The following is a 24,442-nucleotide window of genomic DNA, read 5'->3' as shown; positions in this document are numbered from 1 at the left end:
CGCCAGGGCATGGACGCAGGGGAATGGTCCCTTCACCCGGACGTGTTTCAGGAGATCTGTCGCCGCTGGGGGATGCCGGACGTCGACCTGATGGCGTCACGGCACAACAACAAGGTCCCGGTTTTCATGGCACGGTCTCACGATCACCGAGCTCTGGCGGCAGACGCCTCAGTTCAGGATTGGTCGCAGTTCCGACTACCTTATGTGTTCCCACCTCTGGCATTGTTGCCCAGAGTGCTCCGCAAAATCAGGTCCGACTGCCGTTGCGCCATTCTCGTCGCTCCAGACTGGCCAAGGAGGTCGTGGTACCCGGATCTGTGGCATCTCACGGTAGGACAACCGTGGGCGCTACCAGGCCGTCCAGACTTGCTGTCTCAAGGGCCGTTTTTCCATCTGAATTCTGCGGCCCTGAACCTGACTGTGTGGCCATTGAGTCCTGGATCCTAGGGACCTCAGGTTTATCTCATGATGTTGTTGCCACCATGAGACAGGCTAGGAAACCATCCTCCGCCAAGATCTACCACAGAACGTGGAAGATATTCTTATCTTGGTGCTCTGCTCAGGGAGTTTCTCCCTGGCCATTTGCATTGCCTATTTTTCTTTCCTTCCTGCAGTCTGGGTTGGAAAAAGGTTTGTCGCTTAGCTCCCTTAAAGGACAAGTCTCTGCGCTATCCGTATTCTTTCAGAAGCGCCTGGCGCGACTTCCTAAGGTACGCACGTTCCTGCAAGGGGTTTGTCATATCGTTCCCCCTTACAAGCGGCCATTGGAACCCTGGGATCTGAACAAGGTTCTAATTGCTCTCCAGAAGCCACCTTTCGAGCCTATGAAGGAGATTTCCTTTTCTCGGCTTTCACAGAGAGTGGCTTTTCTGGTGGCGGTCACGTCTCTTCGGAGAGTGTCAGAGCTGGCGGCGTTATCTTGCAAATCTCCCTTCCTGGTGTTTCACCAAGACAAGGTAGTACTGCGTCCAATTCCAGAGTTTCTTCCCAAGGTGGTATCTTCCTTTCATCTCAATCAGGATATCACTTTACCATCTTTGTGTCCGCATCCAGTTCACCAATTTGAAAAGGGTTTGCATCTGTTGGACCTGGTGAGAGCACTCAGGATCTACATTTCCCGCACGGCGCCTCTGCGCCGTTCGGATGCACTCTTTATCCTGGTCGCTGGTCAGCATAAAGGGTCGCAAGCTTCCAAATCCACCCTTGCGCGGTGGATCAAGGAACCAATTCTTCACGCCTACCGTTCTGCTGGGCTTCCGACTCCTTCTGGACTGAAGGCCCATTCTACCAGAGCCGTGGGTGCGTCCTGGGCATTACGGCATCAGGCTACGGCTCAGCAGGTGTGCCAGGCGGCTACCTGGTCGAGTCTGCACACTTTTACCAAGCATTATCAGGTGCATACCTACGCTTCGACGGATGCCAGCCTAGGTAGACAAGTCCTGCAGGCGGCGGTGGCCCACCTGTAAGAAAGGGCTGCCTGACAGCCCGATCACGAGGTATTCTTTTACCCACCCAGGGACTGCTTTTGGACGTCCCAATTGTCTGGGTCTCCCAATTAGGAGCGAAAAAGAAGAAGGGAATTTTGTTTACTTACCGTAAATTCCTTTTCTTCTAGCTCCAATTGGGAGACCCAGCACCCGCCCTGTTTTTTCTTAGGGTATTTGTTTTTCGGGTGCACATGTTGTTCATGTTGATAAGTTACGTTCTCCGATATTGTTTATCGGATTGAATTTGTTTTTGAAACAGTTATTGGCTTTCCTCCTTCTTGCTTTTGCACTAAAACTGAGGGACCCGTGCTCCCACGGGGGGGTGTATAGCCAGAAGGGGAGGGGCCTTACACTTTTAAGTGTAGTACTTTGTGCGGCCTCCGGAGGCAGTAGCTATACACCCAATTGTCTGGGTCTCCCAATTGGAGCTAGAAGAAAAGGAATTTACGGTAAGTAAACAAAATTCCCTTCTTCCTGTCTGTCTCTTTCCTTGTCTGTCTCTATTTCCCTGTCTCTTTCACAGTCTGTCTCTATCAAGGTCTGTGTCTTTCCCCATCTATCTTTGTCTGTCTCTCTGGCTGTCTCCTCCTTCCCTGTCTCTGTCCATGTCTGTCTATTTGTCTGTCTCTTTCCAGGTCTCTCTCTCTCTATCTATCTGTCTCCCCACCGACATCTTGTTACCTCACATATAAGCTTCTTATACTATGAATGTCTTTTGTTCCTATAGCAACCAATCACAGCTACTAATAACCTGTAGTTCCAGCCTCCATTTACTTTAATGGAGCCATGTTTTTTGGAGAGTAACTGTAAAGCGTGGGGTTACATTTTCCTGTCAAAACATAGTCTACGACGTTCCCTGGGTCACATGAGGTATCTGTGCAAAATTTCGTGATTGTAAATGTGACGGTGCGGATACACTTTTCGTTTCACTTTTTCCCCCATTATGTAGATAGGGGCAAAATTGATTGGTAAATTGGAACGCGCGGGGTTAAAATTTTGCCTCACAACATAGCCTATGATGCTCTCGGGGTCCAGATGTGCGACTGTGCAAAATTTTGTGGCTGTAGCTGTGACGGTGCAGATGCCAATCCCGGACATACATACATTCAGCTTTATATATTAGATCATCTTGGCTATCTCATGCATAAATTTGACTTTCAACTATTTAGCATATGATTATTTATGCAGATTCCTGTCATGTAACTGCATTGTTTTGCTCCTGGTGGTGAGAAAATATTTTTCTTCCTGTATACTACAAATTACAAGCTGTTCTCACAGTCCCTACGTGTGTTATTAGGTTGATCTCCAAGCGCTCATAGATAGCGGTCTCTCATCATAGGAAATTGCAAGACTACATCATGTGAGTGCCATGACCGTTTGAAGAATGCGAAATGTAGTCCATCCATCCATTCAAAAGATGAGGGGAACGCCCAGGCAAGATATCGGGTGTCAAGTCAGCTCATCACAAGGTTTATCAGTTCTGGTGCAACAAACAGCATTGGAGGTGGCTTGCATGCTTCATAATAGTGAGATCACAGACATCCATGCAAGACTCGTGTAATGCAAGTTACACAAATCTGGAATGGTAGCCCCCAAAAAAAAGGTGAAGTCTCAACTTCAATATGGTCATAAGAAACGTAGAGTCTGAAAAAAGTATGAAAAATGGACAATAGAAGACTGGAAATGGATGATTTTGATTAATGAGATGAAACTCAGACTAGGCTCTGATGGGTCTGGAAGAAATTAGGCAAAAAGGGGCTAATGGATAGAGAAACTGAAGGAACTGTCAAGTTCGGTGGAGGAAGCCTGATGACATGGGGTTGTTTCACTGCCAATGATGTTGGCTACTTGACCAGGATCGATGGTGGTTTCAATGCTGAGCCATTTGGGAGTATCCTACAAGACTTGAGTACTATGGGTATGAAAAGGATGACATAGACCTCAACCCAATCGAACACTTATGTTGAGTTGATGAAAAAGCTATATATATCTATATCTATATATCTCACACACGCACACGCACAAACGAGTCGACCAGTATGGCCCAACTATGAAAACATATAGAAGAGACCTGGTATCAGATTTCAGGCAAGACATGCCTGAATCTGATGGAGAGCATGCCCAGAAGGATTTAGGCAAAGTTGAAAGCCAAAAGGTGAATTTATAAAATACTAACAAAATAGTTAAAATTTAAATATTTAGGAGCAGAACCGTAACAATGTAGTGATTTGACAATCTGCATAACTAATCATATGCTAAATAGCTGCAAGTCAGATTTATGTATAAAAAAGCCAAGATGATTGTCTATAAAATGATGGTAGTCTCACATTAAAAGCTGAAGTGGATGGAGAGATATGGAGCCTGAAAGTCAGAAGTTTAAAACATTGTTACCCTTTAGCTCATCTGTGTATATACTGTATATTTCTATTGTAAAATCTAGTGACTGCTCTATTAGAATTACCTTTTCATGCTTCATAAAAGTTGTTCCTTTGTTGCAGATTCTTTTCTGATGCAAAATGCAAGTATAGACATAGTAAAACTTACAAATGGACCAATTTTATTTGTTACATTTACAGACATCACAGGAACATGCGTATTAATGACTCCACAGCCAATTTCTGTCACCTCTGGTCATTGCAGTACTGGTTGCTTTGTATAATATTTTTTATCCGGTAGATTAAAACAGTATTTTACAATTGGTCGTCTGAAGATTTGTAATTTAGAGCAGCAATGCTCAACTGTCCTGTGGCACATCATCTGTGATTAACGTCTCTGTCTTTGCTCCGGTGATTGTGGCCTTATCGTTGGCAGCCGGTAGCCTCTGAGCTGGTGATTTACATATAGGCTTGGGGCAGTGTTTAGCACCTCCCTCTGTCCAGTCAATACGTATGGACATCTTTTTCACAGCCCTTCGAGATGTGCCACATTTACTGTTTATAACTGCATTGAAGTTACAGCCACGGCCACAAGCTCTTGTTACATAGGCTGGAAAAGAAAGCAAATATAAAATTACATTTAGCGATTATCTTATATATTTTTTTTCTGCTTTGCAAAGCTGTGTGTTTTAATGGCTTTAGAGCTTTATGTTATTGCACTGGATCCCGTTAGATTTTGGGAGCCAAAGCTGGAAAGAAACCACTCCTGCAAATAGAAAAAAAAATCTATATTGTCATGTTTTTTGTTTTTTTTCCTCTACCACTTCATTGGCAGACACCAGAGACTATGGGTACTGCAAATAGTAGTCTGACACTATGCAAAAAAAAAAGTTAGCTCCTACTCAGTAGTATACACCCACCAACTGGCAGGGAGATAATCCGTTTTAGGACAGAATCACACTTGCGAGTGACTCGCGCTACATCACCCAGCATGGCCGTACACTCTCCTGACAGAAGCGCGTTGACTGCATGTATTTCTATGCAGCCTAGACGCTTGTGTCCGGAGAGCACCAGGCTGTGCCGGGTGATGCCGATGCGAGTCACTCACAAGTGTGACTCTGGCCTTAGCTTGGCGACAGAAGGAAGACATAGGGCTGCACTTAGACCTTTTTCTGTCATAGATTTGTTGTTTTGTATTAATGATTTCCCTTTGTTTTTAAGATATGGCTTGTGATTGGGAAACTGAGGAGTTGTCACTACTGTATCCTCTAAAGTCTACAAGGCAGGGCCCTAAGACTATGTGCCCATGGTGCAGATGAGTTGCAGATTTTTTTCTGCATGTAAACCGTAATCTTTGTCAGAGAACCACATGTTAAAATCCGATGCGGGCCGGGGTCAGTTTACCCGTGATTTTACATGCAGGCGCCTGACGAGAGAGATCAAAACTGTAGAGTGAGAACATTCCATGCTTTTTCCTGGCTTTAGCATTCTCTGTCCCTCCGGTCAATCTTTTAATACCATCTCTTTCTTCATTCTGAACCAGTTGTAGCCTCTGTGCCGCCCTGTGTCTTGCCGGTTTCTAATTTAGTTCTCTGCTTGTTCCAGGGGCCTGCACCTGTGGCTGGAACATGACCCCTACTGTCCAGCTAATCAGATGCGTCAGCTCTCCTGCGTGGCCTGCCCCCAGCTCTCAGCCTATTATAGCGCATCTTTCTTCCAGACACGAACTCTGTGTGCCCTTTGTGACGCCGTCTCTTTCTTGGTGCCATCTTCTCTCCAGAATCCAGTTATTGCAATCCTTGCTGCACACCTCCACAGCCTCCGATAATCTCCCTGTGCTACAGAGCCAGAGTCTCCAGAGCTCTTCAGGGTCACAGGCTCCAGAACCAGAGTAATCTTTGCCACCTGGGGGCAGCTCCTCTATCCCCAGCAACGTTTTCATTTGGCATTGCTTTCCTTTTTCTATGCCTAACCTCAGGGAGTCTCGCTACCATTCTCTGGCCCTGGCCCTACACTTTGCCTGTTGTTCTTGTCACAAGAGGTTTCCCTCTGGCCAGACCTCGTCCCTCTGGATTGCAGCCTGCTCACCACGCCCCCCGTGGGAGCATGCTGCCCTCATCAAGTGGGCCACAGCTCTCTCCCACTTAGTCATAGACCTAACCAAGGTATCCCAACCCTTGGTTTCGGTCATAGAGCTACTGCCCAATCCCACCACATGAACTTACTTGCTTCCCACGAGTCAGATTCTCCAGTCCCTCTGCTCAGACATCACACAAGAGATCCAAAAAGTGTGCATGCACAAGCTCATCTTCCAGGTTTTTATCACCTGAAAGCATCCTTCAGGATGACCCGTCTCTCCCTTGCTCTCTCTTTTTCCTATGACACACCGGCGGTTCAGGAGTCAGACCCCTGTTCCAAGTCAGATTCTGATCTGGACTACAAACAGTTTAAGTTATGGGATATGGTGAATAGTCTGATTACAGCTGTTAAATTAGACTAACGTTAAAAGAAAGAAGAACCTACACCATCCAAGCAGTCCATAACCTTCAAAAAGTTTAAACGACCTTCTCGGGTTTTCACTAACCCATAAAAATTTGAAGGGAGCATCTAGAAAACAAAACGTTATCAAAGAAGGAAACACATGGAGCTCCAGCACACATTTGCCTCTGACTTTCTTCAAAAATAGGCAGAGTCTCCCTCAGTGGATCCCCTGGTTTCCACTAACACTATCCTGCCCACCTCAAAGCCCCTCTGACAAGCACACCGAGGCTCTAGCAAAATCTGCCTTCAAGGCAGTCAGTTTGGCCCTCTACCCATCCGTTGCCTCGTCATGGGTTTCCACGGCGGTTTCATCCTAGGCTAAACTAAACCAGGGTATCTTGTCAGACGCTCCCACTTCCAAACTAGAGAACTAGACTGCCTATGCAGGAAAATACCTCCTGTTGGATCCACTGGCTGCAGTCACTAGCGGCCAGCAATATTGTCACTATCTGCATTCTTATGTCTGAAGGCATGGAATGCGGATTAGGCATCCAAGAAGTTTTTCACCAGTGTCTCCTTCCAGGGCTATTTGACTTTTCAGAGAAAAGCTAGACGATCATCTTGAATGTCACTGGGTGACAAAGTACTTCAATTTTCACAAAAAAGCCCAAACGTCCACCCTCCAAGAGTTGCACAACTCTATTTAGCTCCTTTCGCCAGTTCTCTGCCAGGAACAACAACTGACAGAAGGCTCCAATCCACCAGTAAAACAGGAGACCAGCCTTCAAGCCAGCTCCCACCTGGCACGATCACCAGAACAAGCCATCTAGATCCAGATCTAACAGATTCTCCTTGGCAGGACAGGATGTCCACACATGGGAATTCTCAGAGTCGGTGGTAGTCTCCTCCTATTCCAGAGACAAGTCGCTTTCCGTAGTCAATGACGCCTGGGTCTGGGATGTCATCTGCTACAAAATGTTTTTTCACTCACACTTTTTTTTTCCCCGAATCCAGTCCTCATTTCTGGGTTCTTTAGGGCCATCAATTCGCTCCTCAGGTCCGTCGTCATCATTCCTGTTCCCCCTCAGGAGTGCTTATCAGGTTTCTATTCAAATCTGTTTCTGGTTCCAAAGAAGGATAGATCAGTTCACCCCATCTTGGACCTGAAATTATTGAACACACGAGTCCATATCCGCTGTTTTAGAATGGAGTCGATCCACTCAGTGATAGGAACTTCTTGGGCTCCATGGAGGCTACCTTCAGTGGACATCCAGAATGCCTTTTTGCAGATACCTATTTTTCCATCACACTACAGAAATCTGTGTATCACAGTTCCAGATTCACATTTTTAGTTCACAGCACTGCCGTGTGGCCTATCCACAGCGCCCAGGATTTTCACTAAAAGCGATTGCTGCTGTCATGGCTATACTTCGGACCAGAGGCACGCTCGTAATCCTGATCAAAGCGTCACCCCCTCTCAGCATGTTGCGAGAGCCTGCAGATCACTCTGGACACCCTCTCTAATCTTGACTGGTTTATCAACAGAGCATAGTCATCTCCGATCCTGGCCAACGCATCGTTTTCCTGGGAAGTGTTCAACACTGCATGCGCAACAGGCTCCCAGGCCAAAGACAAGTACTCTGCTATTCGATCTCTCAGACATCCCTCTCCGGTTATGTATGAGCATCCTTTGGCAAAATGGTAGCTGCAATGGAAACAGTCTCATTTGCTCAGTTCCATACTCTCCCCCTACAGCTCTTTCCTATCAAGATGGGACAAGTCCATTCACTCCCTGGATCATCCATTTACACTTCCCACCTAGATCGAGAAGTCTCTGGAATGGTGGAGACAATATCCCCTCACTCGCCATGGAAGATCTTATCTACAGCTGAGTTGAAAGATTATAACAATGGACATCAGCCTCCTCGACTGGGGAGCAGTTTTCCAGAACCTTACGATACAGGGATGATGGAGCCCTTAAGAATAGTCTCTTCCCATCAACATTCTGAAACTCAGAGCAATCCTCCTGGCTCTCCTTCACTGGCAGGACCTTCTTTTTGGCTGCCCGATCCACATCCAATCAGACAATACCATAGCTGTGGCATACATCAACCACCAAGGAGGAATTCAAAGCTGAACAGTAATGTTTGAGGTTTCTCAGATCCTTTCTTGGGCTGAACGGAATGTACCAGCAGTGCATATTCCCAAAGTGGACAACTGGGCCACCCACTTTCTAAGCTGCAGGCGAATGGTTCCTGAACCTGACAGTCTTCGACCAGATCTGCCTCAGATGGGGGACACACGGTCTACCTGATGGCGTCCAAACTAAACCACAAGGTTCTCCAGTTCATGTCCAGATCTTATGATCCCCTAGTGATGGATTCAGACGCTCTGGCGTTTTTCCTTTCATACCAATTTCCTCCTCTGCCGCTGATCCCCAGTAGACCTTGGTTTGCAGAGCCAATACATCTCCACGTTCTGTGAAGGATTCCAGATCTCCTCTCACAGGGTTGCCTCTTCTACCAGAATCTTCAGTAGCTCAACTTAATGGCATAGCCGTTTGAAGAAGCAGTGTTAGGATCCGGTGGTCTTTCTGATCAGGTCATCAAAACCATGATTAAGGCGAGGAAGCCTTCTTCCTCTCGCATATACTATTGCACATGGCCGCCTTCTACTGGTCGAAGCCACCCAGACGGCACCCATGGTCTTCTCCTTAACCTCCCTGCAGTCTGGTCTTGATTTTGGTCTATCCCTCAGCTCTCTCCTTGGTCAGGTATCGGAGATTTCCATTTTCTCTCAGAGAAACTTGGTATCTCATCCCTATTTCAGAACCTTCATTCAAGGGGTCCCACATTCCGCGCCATCTTACCAGCCTCCAGTAGAGAATTGAGATCTCAACCTTGTTCTAGACATCCTTCAGAGGTCCCCATTCAAAGCGCTACGAGAAGTCTCTCCTGGAAGGTTGCCTTCCTGGTAGCCATCACCTTGATCAGTGACTGAGCTTTCAGTAGGCCACAGTCTGCCGTGCTGTCCCTTCAGTTTCCGGTGATCGTGGGCGAATTGCAGCTGGTGCATGCACACATTGGCAGACAATACATTTAACTTGCTGTCTGTGATTTAGAGCGGCATTTAAAAGCTTAGACACCAGCAATCAGCGCTAGCTTTGGTTGCTGTTTTTACAGGCAGATGCCAGCTATGCAACACAAAAATATACATTACAGGAAGTTAAGTCTGTATCACACAGTACATGGGCAAAACAGAAGGGTGGGGGCAAGTAATGACAGAGTCATGTGTGCGAGAAATTAAGAAAAGAAGTTCCTACAGCTATAGTCAAATGGAGATAGCAAGTTACAAAGCATGAAAATATGGACAGTTCCTGTACATGTTAGTGTGTGCATGAAAAGAAGTGTGGGTGTTTTTTTGGGAGAGGAGGTGAAGGAAGGAAGACCATACTTTTCTGTAGGTTTTGTGTGAAAGGATTGGTATGCTGTAAGATTCATAACTTTACACATGTAAGTATTTCAGAGGTTATCCACTACTTTTACAATGATAGCCCATCCTTTAGGATATGTCATCAATGTCTGATCACTCGGCACCCCGCTGATCAGCTATTTTTGCTGTCAGCGGCATCAGGCATCTGGAAATGCTCGGTTACGGAGCTGCCCTTTCTTCTGATAGCAGACGGGTAATGCACAATCCGCCTCCTATTACCGTATTTTTCGGACTATAAGACGCACCGGACTATAAGACGCACCCTGGTTTTAGAGGAGGAAAATGGGAAAATAAAACTTTAAGCAAAAAATGTGGTCATGACACACTGTTATGGGGCGAGGATCTGCTGCTGACACTGTTATGGGGGTAATGTCCCCAAATTCTCTACTAAGGTACCCCATCCTGGTAATGATCCTCCTGCCTTGTATATGATCCTGCTATAAACCCCCATCCAGCCTGTTCACATACCCCCCCATCCAGCCTGTTCACATACCCCCCCCATCCAGCCTGTTCACATACCCCCCCCCCATCCAGCCTGTTCACATACCCCCCCCATCCAGCCTGTTCACATACCCCCCCCATCCAGCCTGTTCACATACCCCCCCCCCATCCAGCCTGTTCACATACCCCCCCCCATCCAGCCTGTTCACATACCCCCCCCCATCCAGCCTGTTCACATACCCCCCCCCCATCCAGCCTGTTCACATACCCCCCCCCCCATCCAGCCTGTTCACATACCCCCCCCCCCATCCAGCCTGTTCACATACCCCCCCCCCATCCAGCCTGTTCACATACCCCCCCCCCCATCCAGCCTGTTCACATACCCCCCCCCCCATCCAGCCTGTTCACATACCCCCCCCCCATCCAGCCTGTTCACATACCCCCCCCCCCATCCAGCCTGTTCACATACCCCCCCCCATCCAGCCTGTTCACATACCCCCCCCCCCCCATCCAGCCTGTTCACATACCCCCCCCCCCCCATCCAGCCTGTTCACATACCCCCCCCATCCAGCCTGTTCACATACCCCCCCCCTCCAGCCTGTTCACATACCCCCCCCCATCCAGCCTGTTCACATACCCCCCCCCATCCAGCCTGTTCACATACCCCCCCATCCAGCCTGTTCACATACCCCCCCCATCCCTCCTGTTCACATACCCCCCCCCATCCCTCCTGCTCATATACTCCCATCCTGCTATATGCCCCCATCGTGCTCATATACCATCCTGGTATATGGCCTGTATCCTATAGCACAGAGAAAAAAAATAAACGTTTATACTCACCTTTTCCTCACTCCCTGCAGCACCGATCACATCTTCCTCTCTGGCACGCTGATCTGTGTGTGTGGAGCCATTCCCCTGCTGCATCGCGATGTCTTCCTGTCTGTGCCGATCAGCTGACCAGCTCAGCACAGATCAGCTGACCGGCACAGACAGGAAGACATCGCGTGCAGCAGGGGGGCGGCTCCACACACGGGGATGGGTGAGTGTACTGATTCACTGCACCCCGCGCTGGTAATGACGCGCGGGGGGCAGTGAATACAGCCGCACATGATCACTCCAGGCTGTAATTGCCAGGGGTGATCATGCGGCCGGCTCTTTGCTATGCGCGCGTCCCCGCTCGTCCTCCCGCCCACCTGTCAGTGCCGGCTTCAGCGCTGAGAGATGGGCGGGAGGATGGGCGTGCATATGTAATGAGCGGGCCCACGTGGTCACGGCAGGCGCTGCTGCTGCCTGCTCGTGCCCCCGATGACCCGCAGCACCCTCATTCCCAGCTGCAGCCCTATAGTCAGACCATAAGACGCACCCCCAACTTTCCCCCAACATTTGGGGGGAAAAAAGTGCGTCTTATGGTCCGAAAAATACGGTAATTTGAATGGGAGGTGGACAGGCAGTAGCCAGCCGCTATCAGCTGACGGGGCAGCTCTGGAACTAAGTATTTCAAGCTGCCTGTTGCTGCCGGCACCAAGAACAGCTGAGCAGTGGTGGTGAGGGGTCTCAGACATTCATGGCCTATCCTTAGGATACGTCATCAATGTAAAAAGTAGTGGACAACCTCTAACTGACAGTTCACAGTTGAAGACAGCTCAGAATATGGCAAACAAATAAGCTATATTCTGACAGTGTTAACAACTGCTAAAATAACTTGAAATATGACAGTGGAACTCTAACATGCAGGGGTGCTCACCTTTTATAGCAGTTACCACTGTATCAGGCAGTCGTAGGGGCTTTTCCATGGTGGTGTTATTATGCGCAATCCGCTGTCCTGTGGCAGAAGATCGTGCCAGGGTCTCCCTAGAAAAGAAGTAATCCAGTAGGCGCCGGGTCATGAGCTTGGGTTTATCCGGTGGAATAAGAGAGAGGTCCTCCAACTGCTGGTACGTGATGTACACACCAGATGCTGGCACCAACTCCAATTTAGGACGTCCATTGCTCTAAACATAGAGAAGGCACAAAATAAACTCATAAATACAGAATTTGGGATGTTTCCAAGTCAAGGATCTCCAGCTTGGGTACGGTGGGTTTGAAATGATATGTACCTCTATAGGTGAAGCCCATGCTGGAGTCCCGTCTGGCAATGTTTCTTGTAGAGGTTCCTCCCATAACACACAAGACTCTGGTATTGTGTTCTCTCCACCATCATCCATCTTCATCCAGTACTGGAAGCCACTTGTCACCCCAGTGACCCGCAACATGCCATCTGAAGGAGTGCTAGTCACTTCATTTGGTGCATTCGGATGGTCAGACTCCGGCGTTTGTGGTGGAATAGGGGATGCCACGCTTTCTGCTGAGGGATGCTTGCTTTCACTCAAGGGAAGGGGGGTAGATGAAGCTTGAGGGGAAGGCTTCAAAGAAAGAACATTTTTAAACTGTGTGTAAACGGATTCTGGCACACAATTTTACAATACAAACTACATACAATATAAAAAAAAAAGATCTCTTGGACATCATCAGGCCAGAGTACTTACTTTGGAAAACATAAAAAGTCATGTCAGAATGGATGTATAAGCTTTTTTTAATGTACGCTCTTTCTCAGCCCGCCTAGCCTGATGGGTACCTCTTCATTTTATGATCAGACAAGAAAACTTTCAAAAGCAATTATACTGCCATTTTGATGTCGATATTTAAAGTACTTACGCTGGACCTGGTGAGGCTGGTGTAAGTACTTTAGCTGTCCACGTCAAAATGGCCATACAATTCTTTGAGACTTTCCTTGTCTGATCATAAAATGAGAAGCTGTCAGTCAGGCTAGGTGGACAGAGAAAGATTATATTAAAAACAAGATTACACAGCCTAACAAATTAAGTACAACAGTCTCATCAGGTCCAAGTGATCTTCAGATTGTATAGGGAACTCTGGTGACGGATCCACTTTATTTTAAATACCTGTGATTCTGAATTTGGCTCTAGAAATCCTGTCAAGTTCTTCAAGAAGGAGACATTGCAGTCGCTGACCACTGAAAAGGGAAAACATTTTTTGTTTCCAAACAAAATAAATTATTCCTATGAAGGAAAAAACGTGTGTGTGTGTGTATATATATATATATATATATATATATATATATATATTATATATATATATACACACACACACACACACACACACACGTTTTTTCCTTCATATATATATATATATAAATAAATAATTTTTTAAGGAGCAGTGCTTTGTACCCCATTATTACTATTCTCTCTGAGGCCACAATTAACAGCTGTAACAAAACATTTTTTTTCATCTTCTGTTTTATTTCCCAGAGACCTGGACCCCACATTGTTACAGAGAGGTGAATTGAGCTCATCAGATACTGCTCATATACTGTATTTTTCAGATTATAAGACACACTTTTTCTCCCAAAAATGTAGGGGGAAAATGAGGGGTGCGATTTATAATCCGAATGTAGCTTACTGGGCGGTAGTAGAAAGGGGCAGCAAAAGGTAGTGGTGATGCTGTGGGCGCTGCGCTGTTAAGGCTGCGCTGCTGGGGCTGTGCGCGCCGTGTAGTGGACACTGTGCTAGGTAGCAGGAGGTAGCGGCACTGCTGCAGGCACTGTGCTGCTGGCGATGAGGCACTGGCACTTGCTATCTTGAAAATGACGGCGGTGCGGGGTACAAATCATGGTGCCCAGAATTGGCGCATGCACAGATGGAGCTCTCGGCTCAAGATCTCATCTGCGCACACACTGCCTCCGGCCCATTGATCTCTCAGCAGCGAACTTAAGGAAAATGGTGCCCAGAGGCGACAGATGTGCAGATGAGATCTTGTCATTGAGCCGATACCTCAATCTGTGCACGTGCCGACTCTGGGCGCCATTTCTTTGAAGCCCGCACCGCCGACAGTTTCTGGATCTTGCCTGCCTCTCTCACTGTGCCCACAGCCAGCATCTGGGACACCTGGCGCATTGCCCGCAGCAGCGCCACCACCGTTCCTGCCTTCACTGACACCCCACCCCGGTAAGACACCACCAGATTGTAAGACGGATATCTTTTTTTGTTACTTTTTTCCCCCTCTAAATTTAGGGTGCGTTTTATAAACCGCAAAATACAGTAATTCTATTGCTCTTCAACATAACCCCAGGAGGTCCTGGTATTCTGGCCCTAAAAATGGATTGGAAATGCAGCCTAAGTAAGGACACCATAATAATATTGAGTTCAATAATATTCAAGGTGGGCCCCTGCAATTTAGTAAATGTGGTCTACGATTACTGATGTAATGGTACAATCTTGTTATAATCCGAAAAATACGGTAAGACGCACTTTTCCTCCCAAAAATTTGGGAGGAAAATGAGGGGTGAGTCCGAATATAGCTTAACCTGGGGGTCCTGTCTGTGCGGAGATCGGGCGGCGGGTGCCTGTGGCTGCGTGCAAGTGGCCGGGTACCTGTGGCTGTGTGTGGGCGTCAGTCGGGTGCCTGTGCTTGCAAGCAGGCGGCAGCCGGGTGCCTGTGTGCGGCAGGCAGCCGGAACCGACAGGCACCCGGCTGCCGCCCGCACGCAGCCACAGGTACCTGGCCACTTGCTCGCAGCCACAGGCACCCTGCTGCCGTCCGCACGCAAGCACAGGTACCCGGCCGCTTGCACGCAGGGCGGGCGGGCAGCCTTTTGGCTGCCACTCTGTGCGTGCGTGCGGGCGGCTGTGCAGCAAGTTACCCAGTTTGTCAGCGGTCCCAGTTTCAAATGATGGCGCCGGGAGCGTGCGCAGATGGAGCCCTTGGATGAGAGCTCCATCTGCGCATGCGCCGCTCCAGGGGCCATCATTTGATCTGGTACCGCGGACACTCACCGCACCAGCCTGCTGCACCACTCATACGCCGCCGCTGCTGCCACCACCACAGACGCCGCCGCGCCTGCCAGCACAACCTCTGCCTCCTGTGACCCCGCTTCACCACCACTGCTGCCCCCCTCCAGTAAGAGAACACCGGAGTATAAGACGGACCCCATTTTTATTTTTTTTACCTTTTTTATGTCTAAATTTGGGATGCGTCTTATAATCTGGTGCGTCTTATAAAGCAAAAAAGAGAATTTTGTTTACTTACCGTAAATTCTTTTTCTTATAGTTCCGTATTGGGAGACCCAGACATTGGGTGTATAGCTTCTGCCTCCGGAGGACACACAAAGTACTACACTAAAAAAGTGTAGTTCCTCCCTCTGAGCATATACACCCCCTGGATAACCAAATCTAGCCAGTTTAGTGCAAAAGCTGAAGGAGAATAGCCACCCACAAGTAGAGATAGAGCAAGAACCGGAACAACCGGAGCCTCTGTCTACAACAACAGCCGGTGATAACACGCGGAATAAGAAACTGCCAACAGGGAGGGTGCTGGGTCTCCCAATACGGAACTATAAGAAAAAGAATTTACGGTAAGTAAACAAAATTCTCTTTTTCTTTATCGTTCCTATGGGAGACCCAGACATTGGGACGTCTCAAAGCAGTCCATGGGTGGGAATAAACAGAAAACTGGGAAGTAGGCGGAACCTAACTTCACAAATGGGCGACAGCCGCCTGAAGGATGCGTCTGCCCAAGCTCGCATCTGCCGAAGCATGAGCATGCACTTGGTAGTGCTTTGAAAAGGTATGCAGACTAGTCCAAGTGGCAGCCTGACAGACCTGCTGAGCCGTAGCCTGGTGCCTGAAAGCCCAAGAGGCACCGACAGCTCTGGTCGAGTGTGCCTTGATCCCCGGCGGGGGAGGCACCTGAGTACACTGGTAGGCATCGGAAATGGCCGACCTAATCCAACGAGCCAAGGTCGGCTTAGAAGCCGAGAGGCCCTTACGTTGACCTGTGGTTAGCACAAAAAAAAAAAAAGAGGTGCACCGCCTAAGAACAGCGGTGCGAGACACATAGATCCGGAGCGCCCGCACCAGATCCAGAGTATGCAATGCTTTTTCAAAGCGATGAACAGGAGCCGGACAAAAGGAAGGCAGGGAAATGTCCTGGTTAAGGTGGAAAGGAGAAACCACCTTAGGGAGAAAGTCCGGAGTCGGACGGAGAACCACCTTGTCTTGATGAAAAACCAAAAAAGGTGACTCCGAAGAGAGCGCAGCCAAATCAGAGACTCTCCTGAGGGAAGTTATGGCCACTAGAAAGACCACTTTCTGTGAAAGACGAGAAAAAGAAACCTCCCTAAGAGGCTCAAAGGGGGGTTTCTGCAAGGCCGTGAGGACCAGATTGAGGTCCCAGGGATCCAAGGGCCGCCGGTAAGGCGGAATGATGTGAGACGCGCCCTGCATGAAGGTGCGCACCTGAGCCAGCTGGGCGATACGCCGCTGGAACAACACTGACAGAGCCGAGACCTGTCCCTTGAGGGAATTGAGGGATAGTCCTAGCTGCAGACCAGACTGTAGAAAGGACAGGAGGGTCGGCAAGGAAAAAGGCCAAGGAGCATGGCTGGAAGAGCGACACCAGGACAGGAAAATTCTCCAGGTACTGTGATAGATTTTGGCCAAGGAAGACTTCCGAGCCCGAGTCATAGTGGAGATGACTTCAGGAGGGATACCAGAAGTCGTCAAGATCCAGGACTCAAGAGCCATGCCGTCAACCTGAGAGCCGCAGAATTCTGGCGGAAAAACGGACCTTGTGAGAGAAGGTCTGGACGGTCCGGGAGATGCCACGGCACCTCTACGGACAGATGGAGCAGGTCTGGGTACCAAGCTCGCCTGGGCCAGACCGGAGCAATGAGGATGACCCGACGGCCCTCCATTCTGATCTTGCGCAGGACTCTGGGCAAGAGAGCTAGAGGGGGAAACACGTAGGACAGACGAAACTGGGACCAATCTTGAACCAGAGCGTCCACTGCAAAGGCCTGAGGATCGTGGGAGCGAGCCACGTAGACCGGAACCTTGTTGTTGTGCCGGGATGCCATTAGATCCACTTCCGGAGTGCCCCACTTGCGGCAGATTGACCGAAACACTGCCGGATGCAGGGACCACTCGCCATTGTCCACGGTTTGATGGCTGAGATAATCTGCCTCCCAGTTTTCCATGCCTGGGATGTGGACTGCGGATATGGTGGACTTGGAGTCCTCCGTCCACTGAAGGATGTGTTGAACCTCCAACATTGCCAGGCGGCTGCATGTCCCGCCTTGGTGATTGATGTAGGCAACCGCTGTCGCGTTGTCTGACTGGACTCGGATGTGCTTGCCCGCCAACAGGTGGTGAAAAGCTAGGAGAGCCAGAAGCACAGCTCTGATTTCCAGCACATTGATCGAGAGGGCTGATTCGGACGGAGTCCAAGTGCCCTGCGCTCTGTGGTGGAGATATACTGCTCCCCAGCCGGATAGACTGGCATCCGTGGTGAGGATCACCCAGGACGGGGCCAGGAAGGAGCGTCCCTGAGACAGAGAGAGGGGCCGAAGCCACCACTGAAGGGAGCCCCTGGTCTGTGGCGACAGAGCCACTAACCTGTGCAAGGAGGAAGTACGCTTGTCCCAACAGCGGAGAATGTCCAGCTGCAGAGGACGCAGATGGAACTGGGCAAAGGGAACCGCTTCCATTGACGCCACCATCTGACCCAGCACCTGCATTAGGTGCCTGATGGAATGACGGCGGGGCCTCAGCAAAGAGCGCACCGCCAGATGGAGGGACTGCTGTTTGACTAAGGGCAGCTTCACAGGTGCCGGCAGAGTCTCGAATTGCATCCCTAGGTACGTGAGCTTCTGGGTCGGAGTCAGAGTGGATTTGGGCAGATTGACAAGCCACCCGAAATGGATCAGAGTGGCGAGAGTGAGCGAGACACTCCGCTGACAGTCTGCACTGGATGAAGCCTTGACTAGAAGGTCGTCCAGGTAAGGAATCACTGCCAACCCCTGGAGGTGCAGAACTGCAACCACTGCTGCCATGACCTTGGTGAATACTCGAGGGGCCGTGGCTAACCCGAAGGGGAGAGCCACGAATTGGAAATGTTCCTCTCAGATTGCAAAACGTAGCCAACGCTGGTGTGAAACTGCAATTGGCACATGCAGATAGGCATCTCTGATGTCGATGGATGCCAGGAAATCTCCTTGGGTCATTGAGGCAATGACTGATCGCAGAGACTCCATGCGAAAATGCCGCACCTGAACATGCTTGTTGAGAAGCTTGAGATCCAGGATGGGCCGGAAAGAACCGTCCTTTTTGGGAACTAGGAAGAGATTTGAGTAGAAACCTCTGAACCGTTCCCGGGCGGGAACCGGTACAATTACTCCGTTGGCCTGCAAGGATGCCACGGCCTGAGAGAAGGCTGCGGCCTTGGAGCAGGGGGGAGTTGACAGAAAAAAATCTGTTTGGCGGGCTGGAAGAGAATTCTATCCTGTAGCCGTGGGAGATGATATCCCGCACCCACTGATCGGAAACGTGTTGAAACCACACGTCGCCAAAGTGGGAGAGCCTGCCACCGACCAAGGACGTTGCTGGCGCGGCCAGATAGTCAAGAGGAGGCTGCCTTAGTGGCAGCAGCTCCTGCGGTCTTCTGAGGACGCGGCTTCGTGCGCCAGTTGGGTTTTTGGTCCTTGGCTGAGTTAGTGGACGAGGCCGAGGGCTTAGAGGACGACCAGTTGGAGGAACGAAAGGAACGAAACCTCGACTGGTTCCTGCCCTGGACAGGTTTCCTGGTTTTAGTTTGTGGCATGGAAGTACTCTTCCCGCCAGTAGCTTCCTTAATAATTTCATCCAGTTGTTCACCGAACAGCCTGGACCCAGCAAAAGGGAGCCCAGCAAGGTACTTCTTTGAAGAAGCGTCTGCCTTCCACTCTCGAAGCCACAAGATCCTGCGGATAGCGAGGGAATTAGCCGAAGCCACCGCAGTGCGGTGAGAAGCTTCCAGCATGGCAGACATTGCATAGGATGAAAAAGCTGAAGCTTGGGAAGTTAAGGCAACCATTTCGGGCATAGATTCCCTGGTGAGGGAGTGCATCTCCTCTAGAGAAGCAGAGATGGCTTTGAGAGCCCACACTGCTGCAAAAGATGGGGAGAACGAGGCCCCTGCCGCCTCATCTACAGATTTGGCCAGAAGGTCAACCTGGCGGTCAGTGGAATCCTTAAGTGAGGTGCCATCAGCCACTGATACAACTGTCCGGGCTGAGAGTCTAGACACCGGAGGGTCTACCTTTGGTGAATGAGCCCACTCCTTGACCACCTCTGGTGGAAAGGGAAAACGGTCATCAGAACCACGCTTTGGGAAGCGTTTGTCAGGACAGGTCCTAGGCTTGGTCACAGTGGCCTGAAAACTGGAGTGGTTAAAGAACACACTCCTTGTCCTCTTAGGCAAGGTAAACTGGTGCTTTTCTGCCAGAGAGGGTTGCTCCTCTGATACTGGCGGATTGAGGTCCAGTACAGAATTAATGGACGCAATCAAATCACTAACATCTGAGTCACTTTCGGACAGATCAATGGGGCACATGGAGGTAGCCTCCGAGCCTCCAGTAACGGCATCCTCCTCGTCCTGCGAGTCAGCTCTTGAATCAGAGCCGCGGGACGAGGAAAGAGAGGGAGCCCTGCGTCTCCTCTGAGGAGGACGGGGTCTGGAACCAGATGAAGAATCCTCTGTGAGCTCCGCTGAGAGAGCCCTAGCAGCAGAGGCACCCTGAGAAGGGGGCTGATGCATGTTCAGCAAAATCCAGGACAGCTGTCCCATGGAGTCGGCAAAAGACTGGGAGATTGACCTAGAGAAGGATTCTACTCAAGCCGGGGGTTCAGCCACTGGAGCCGGAGCAGCCGGAGGGACCACTGTGGGTGCGATTCCAGGCTGAGGCATTGTCAGGTTAGAGCAGGCATCACAATGTGGATATGTGCTCGGTTCAGGCAGCACGAGCTTACATGCAGTGCATATTGCGTACAGCTTTGCAGCCTTGCTCCTTGTGTGAGACATGCTGCTGAAGTGGGGGCTCTGAGCCAGGATGACCCCCAGAGAGTATATAAGCAGGTCCACAACCGGAGGTTGTGGCTTACCAGACCGTTTGTGTGCCCTCCAGATCCCACAGCCCGGACCCCCAGACAGATTAGCAGGGATGCTGCAGCCAGCGCCGATCGCTGAGAGAACGCTGATAAAATTGCGCCGTAGCGAGGAGAGGGGGCGGGACCTACTCTGAGAGCGGGATCTGGAGGGCCAAGGAGATTTACAGGGGAGGGGACATTTACTCAGAGAGGAGTGTCCCTCCCCTGTGCCGAACGGCCGCTGGGCGGAGCCGCACTGTCCCTCTGCATGATTGACATGCAAGGGCAGTGAAATCGAAACTAGGCCTCAGGCGAAGCCGGGGCCTAAATTTAAGCGATGCGGCCGGTGCGCAGGCTCCATCGGCGCGGTTCTCAGGTGACAACCAGAGAACCGGCCGGAAATGTCAGAACAGTTACACAGCACACTCTCCCCAACAATAAAATACAAGGAACCCCCCGAACATAAACGTCTCAGATACTTAGCTTGTGAGACGCAGGGTTTCAAGTTCCTGGGGATGAGTGCTCCGTCCAGCAGGATCCTGAAGGGCTGCGGATGGAGACCGGACTCCTGCAAAGCAGGGAGAACCGTGCTGGCTCCCACTTCAAGCCAGAGCCCGAGGGATGGTGAAGGAGCGCGGCATGTAAGGCTCCAGCCCTGGAATCAACCTTAACAACACCGCCGACACAGTGGGGTGAGAAGGGACATGCCGGGGGTCCAGACTTGGACCCGCTTTTCTTCAAAAACTTTCCAAAACGAAAAATCAGATGAGAATGCATGTGTGGATGTATGCCTCCTGAACACAAAGCAATGAACTGGCTAGATCTGGTTCTCCAGGGGGTGTATAGGCTCAGAGGGAGGAGCTACACATTTTTAGTGTAGTACTTTGTGTGTCCTCCGGAGGCAGAAGCTATACAGCCAATGTCTGGGTCTCCCATAGGAACGATAAAGAAAAATACGGTAGATGGGAACACAAAGGGAACCACATTACAATGTGGTCCGTTTGATACAGATTGTATGTAGAAAATAGCAAAGTACAGTACAACTCACTTCAATGAGATTTGCACATAGACCTAGCTTTCCCTCTGCTGATGCACACAGAAAAGGCAACACTTTTTTGTGAACAGTCAAATTCAGAGTTTAACCTACAATGAGGTTTTATTATCTGTCCCATTAAAAGAATAACTACACTTTTTTTCTTGTTATACTATCACCAGCACCACCGAAGCTGTAATCTGCCTTCAGTGACAGATCAAATTACAGCTGCTGCCTAAAGTAGTTTAGGCAGGGAAAAAAAAAAAAAAAAAAAAAAAAGCTGCTCTGTGTGTCGTAACGGGAATCTGTAGGCAGGTCTTGCTCTGTCAGTATACAATGTACACACAAAGCTGGGCTGGTTTGGGGGTTATACGCAGCTTAAAAACTGAACTTTGCAGCAGAGAAAGCTGGCTCTATAACTGCTGCACCCTGTATATTAAAGGGAACCTGGCAGGTGCAATATGCACCAGAACCACGAGCACTCCCTGTATGTAGTAGCATAGATAAAGATCTTTAGAAAAAGTATTTCTAAAGATCTTTTATGATATGCTAATGAGGCCAGGGACTAATTCCAAAGGCATTATATCCCCCGACTAGTCCATCCTCTTAGCATGTTATTACGCTCACAGGGGCGTACTATCATACTATTCAATGCAGCATCACCAGTGGTGACAAGAGTACCTGTGTTCGCTGTGACCGATTTTCTGAAGTCCGCGTACACCCGGCTTCATACTGCGCATGTCTGGAAGTGCCCGGCATTCAGAAGCACGGTCACAGCGAACACAGGTACGCGCGTCACCGCTGGTGATGCTGCATTGAAAGCATGTTAGTACACCCCTGTGGGCGTGCTAACATGTTAAGAGAGCGCACTAGTCGGGGGATATAATGCCCTTGGGACTAATCCTCTCGCTCATTAGCATAAGATAAAAGATCTTTAGAAATACTTTTTCTAAAGATCCCTTTATCTATGCTAGTGTACACAGGGATGGTTAGGCAGGGATTAGCAATATGCACCCAGAACTGCTCTTGGTTCTGGGTTCATATTGCACCTGATAGGTTCCCTTTAAATTATATCGCTGGAGTTTGTCCCTACCTCATGCTGCCCTCAGATTACATGACAAAAACCTCCTGACAAATTCCCTTTAAGTCATACAATGGTTGTGGTTATTTCTCATGTACACACACAGGACGACTTATTCTGAAAGGGCAGCTACACTTAAAGGATTTAGAAATGCAGATCTATGCCAATGTTAAAGACCTCTCACCCACAGACTGACCATCTGGTCCTATGAGATGATCACCTTCTTTGATTGTACACATTCCTCTACGAGACAAAGCATCATTTTGCTCCTCCAATGTCTGGACATGCCTTCGCAATTCTTGATTCTCTTTTTCCAGTTCTTGGATTCTCCATTCTTGTACTTCAGCTGCTTCATCTCGAGAAGTCAAGATTTGATGTAGTTCTGCAATCTGTGCCTCAAGCTCCCGCACCAACTCTGAATAAAGTGCAGTTACCCGGCTGCCTGACCGTGCACTCCAGTGGTATCCTCCCGCAGCTTGGAGACATGCTGCGTCTCTGCCTGAAAGACTCCTATCATGCTCATTAGTTCTTTGAACGTCCTGTAAAGTGGCAGTGTGGTGCCGAGGTTGAACATCCTGCAAAGTGGCAATGTGGTGCCGAGGCTGAACGTCCTGTAAAGTGGCAATGTGATGCCGAGGTTGAATGTCCTGTAAACTGGCAGCATGATGCCGAGGAACTATAGGCAAGCTCAGAGGTCCATTTAAGGTTCTCTGACGTTTCCTGGTGGAAATGTCCTCTTCGGATTTGTGCAATATTGATGAAGACAAACATCTAGAACATCCAGACAGAAGTATTATTAGTGTCAAATACAACAGATTTAAAAGTTAACCTGTCAGGTGCAATATGCACCAGGAACGCGAGCAGTTCTGGTTGCATATTACTAATCCCTGCCTAACTGTTCCTGTATGTAGTAGCATAAATAAAGAGATCTTTAGAAAAAGTATTTCTAAAGATCCTTTATAACATGCTAATGAGGCCAAGGACTAGTCGCAAGGGCATTATTTCCTTTGGCTAGTTGGCCCTCTTAACATGTAAGCACGCCCCTGTGTGCGTGCTTATGAATGCGCAGACTCAAAGGTATGGTTGATCTCACTGCTCTCTGCTGCTACTGCGCCTGAAGCTGGATTTCGGCTCAGTGCTCATGATCAGAAGTCCTGGACTTCCAGTCATGCTCACTATGAAGTTGGGTGTACGCGTCCCAGCTTTACACTAGCGTAGTGCGCAAGACTAAGTCTGGGGACGTTCTAATCGTGCACACTGAGCCAAACACCAAGGTGAGAGCAACCATGCCTCTGACGCTGCGCATTCATTAGCATGTTAGCACGCCCACAGGGCCATGCTAAGGGGGCCGACTAGCCAAGGGAACTTACGCCCTTGCGACTAGTCCCATGCCTCTTTAGCATGTTATAAAGGATCTTTAGAAATTGTTTTTCTAAAGATCTCTTTATCTAGGCTACTAGATACAGGGACGGTTAGGCAGGGATTAGCAATATGTACCCAGAACTGCTCGTGGTCCTGGGTGTATATTGCACCTGACAGGTTCCCTTTAAGATCTAGCACATTTTATCTTCTTCATTTACCTGCCTGTGTGTGCAGCTCCATCCTGCAGACTCTGGGTAGGCACATTGTTCAGCAAGCTGTCCGACTCCTCTTGCCTGTGTTCAGGTTCTGCACAACGGTTCATCTGTTTTATCTTGTGTGGCCGTCACAATGATGCACTTTATTGACCTAGAAGATTATGCAGACAGATGGTAAATGAAAGCTATGACCATAAGAAGAAGACAGCCATGGAAGCAGATTGCTACTGCCCAACATATGGTACAATGAAGAAGAAGAAATAAAAATTGCATCTGTAACAAAAAGGTTGTTTCATGACTCATTTTCATATCAAATGTTAAAGGGAACTTGTCACCAGATTTGGGGTCTATAAGCTGTGGCCAGCACCAGTGAACCCTTAAATACGGCAATCGAATATGCTGTATATAAGAGCCCAGGCCGCTGTGTATAACCTAAAAAAACACCTTTATTATACTCGCCTACAGGGCAGTCTGGTGCAATGGGAGTCGCTGCTCTCTGGTCCATTGCCTCCTCTC

General features: G+C 49.1%; 1 protein-coding gene across 4 annotated transcripts in view; it reads right to left on the bottom strand.

Annotated features, from left to right (window-relative positions):
• Positions 1–4,021: 4,021 nt before the first annotated feature.
• Positions 4,022–24,442, bottom strand: part of LOC142311547 (uncharacterized) — a 35,350-nt gene continuing 14,929 nt past the window's right edge. For 2 of the 4 annotated variants that reach the window (XM_075350061.1, XM_075350063.1), the window contains exons 2-7: positions 23,930–24,077; positions 22,534–23,120; positions 13,219–13,289; positions 12,373–12,678; positions 12,021–12,267; positions 4,022–4,472 (exon numbers count right to left, since the gene is read on the bottom strand). In XM_075350061.1, the coding sequence (XP_075206176.1) occupies positions 4,222–4,472; positions 12,021–12,267; positions 12,373–12,678; positions 13,219–13,289; positions 22,534–23,120; positions 23,930–24,033 (1,566 nt within the window). In that variant the 5' untranslated portion in view covers positions 24,034–24,077 and the 3' untranslated portion in view covers positions 4,022–4,221. The remainder of the gene's footprint in view (positions 4,473–12,020; positions 12,268–12,372; positions 12,679–13,218; positions 13,290–22,533; positions 23,121–23,929; positions 24,078–24,442) is intronic. The other 2 variants (XM_075350065.1, XM_075350064.1) reach the window with 2 other exon arrangements.

This window comes from Anomaloglossus baeobatrachus, chromosome 5 (genome assembly GCF_048569485.1).
Source record: "Anomaloglossus baeobatrachus isolate aAnoBae1 chromosome 5, aAnoBae1.hap1, whole genome shotgun sequence".
NCBI classification, from domain to species: domain Eukaryota; kingdom Metazoa; phylum Chordata; class Amphibia; order Anura; family Aromobatidae; genus Anomaloglossus; species Anomaloglossus baeobatrachus.
The sequence above is the reverse complement of the archived record's forward strand: the minus strand, read 5'-3'. Positions and strand labels throughout refer to the sequence as shown.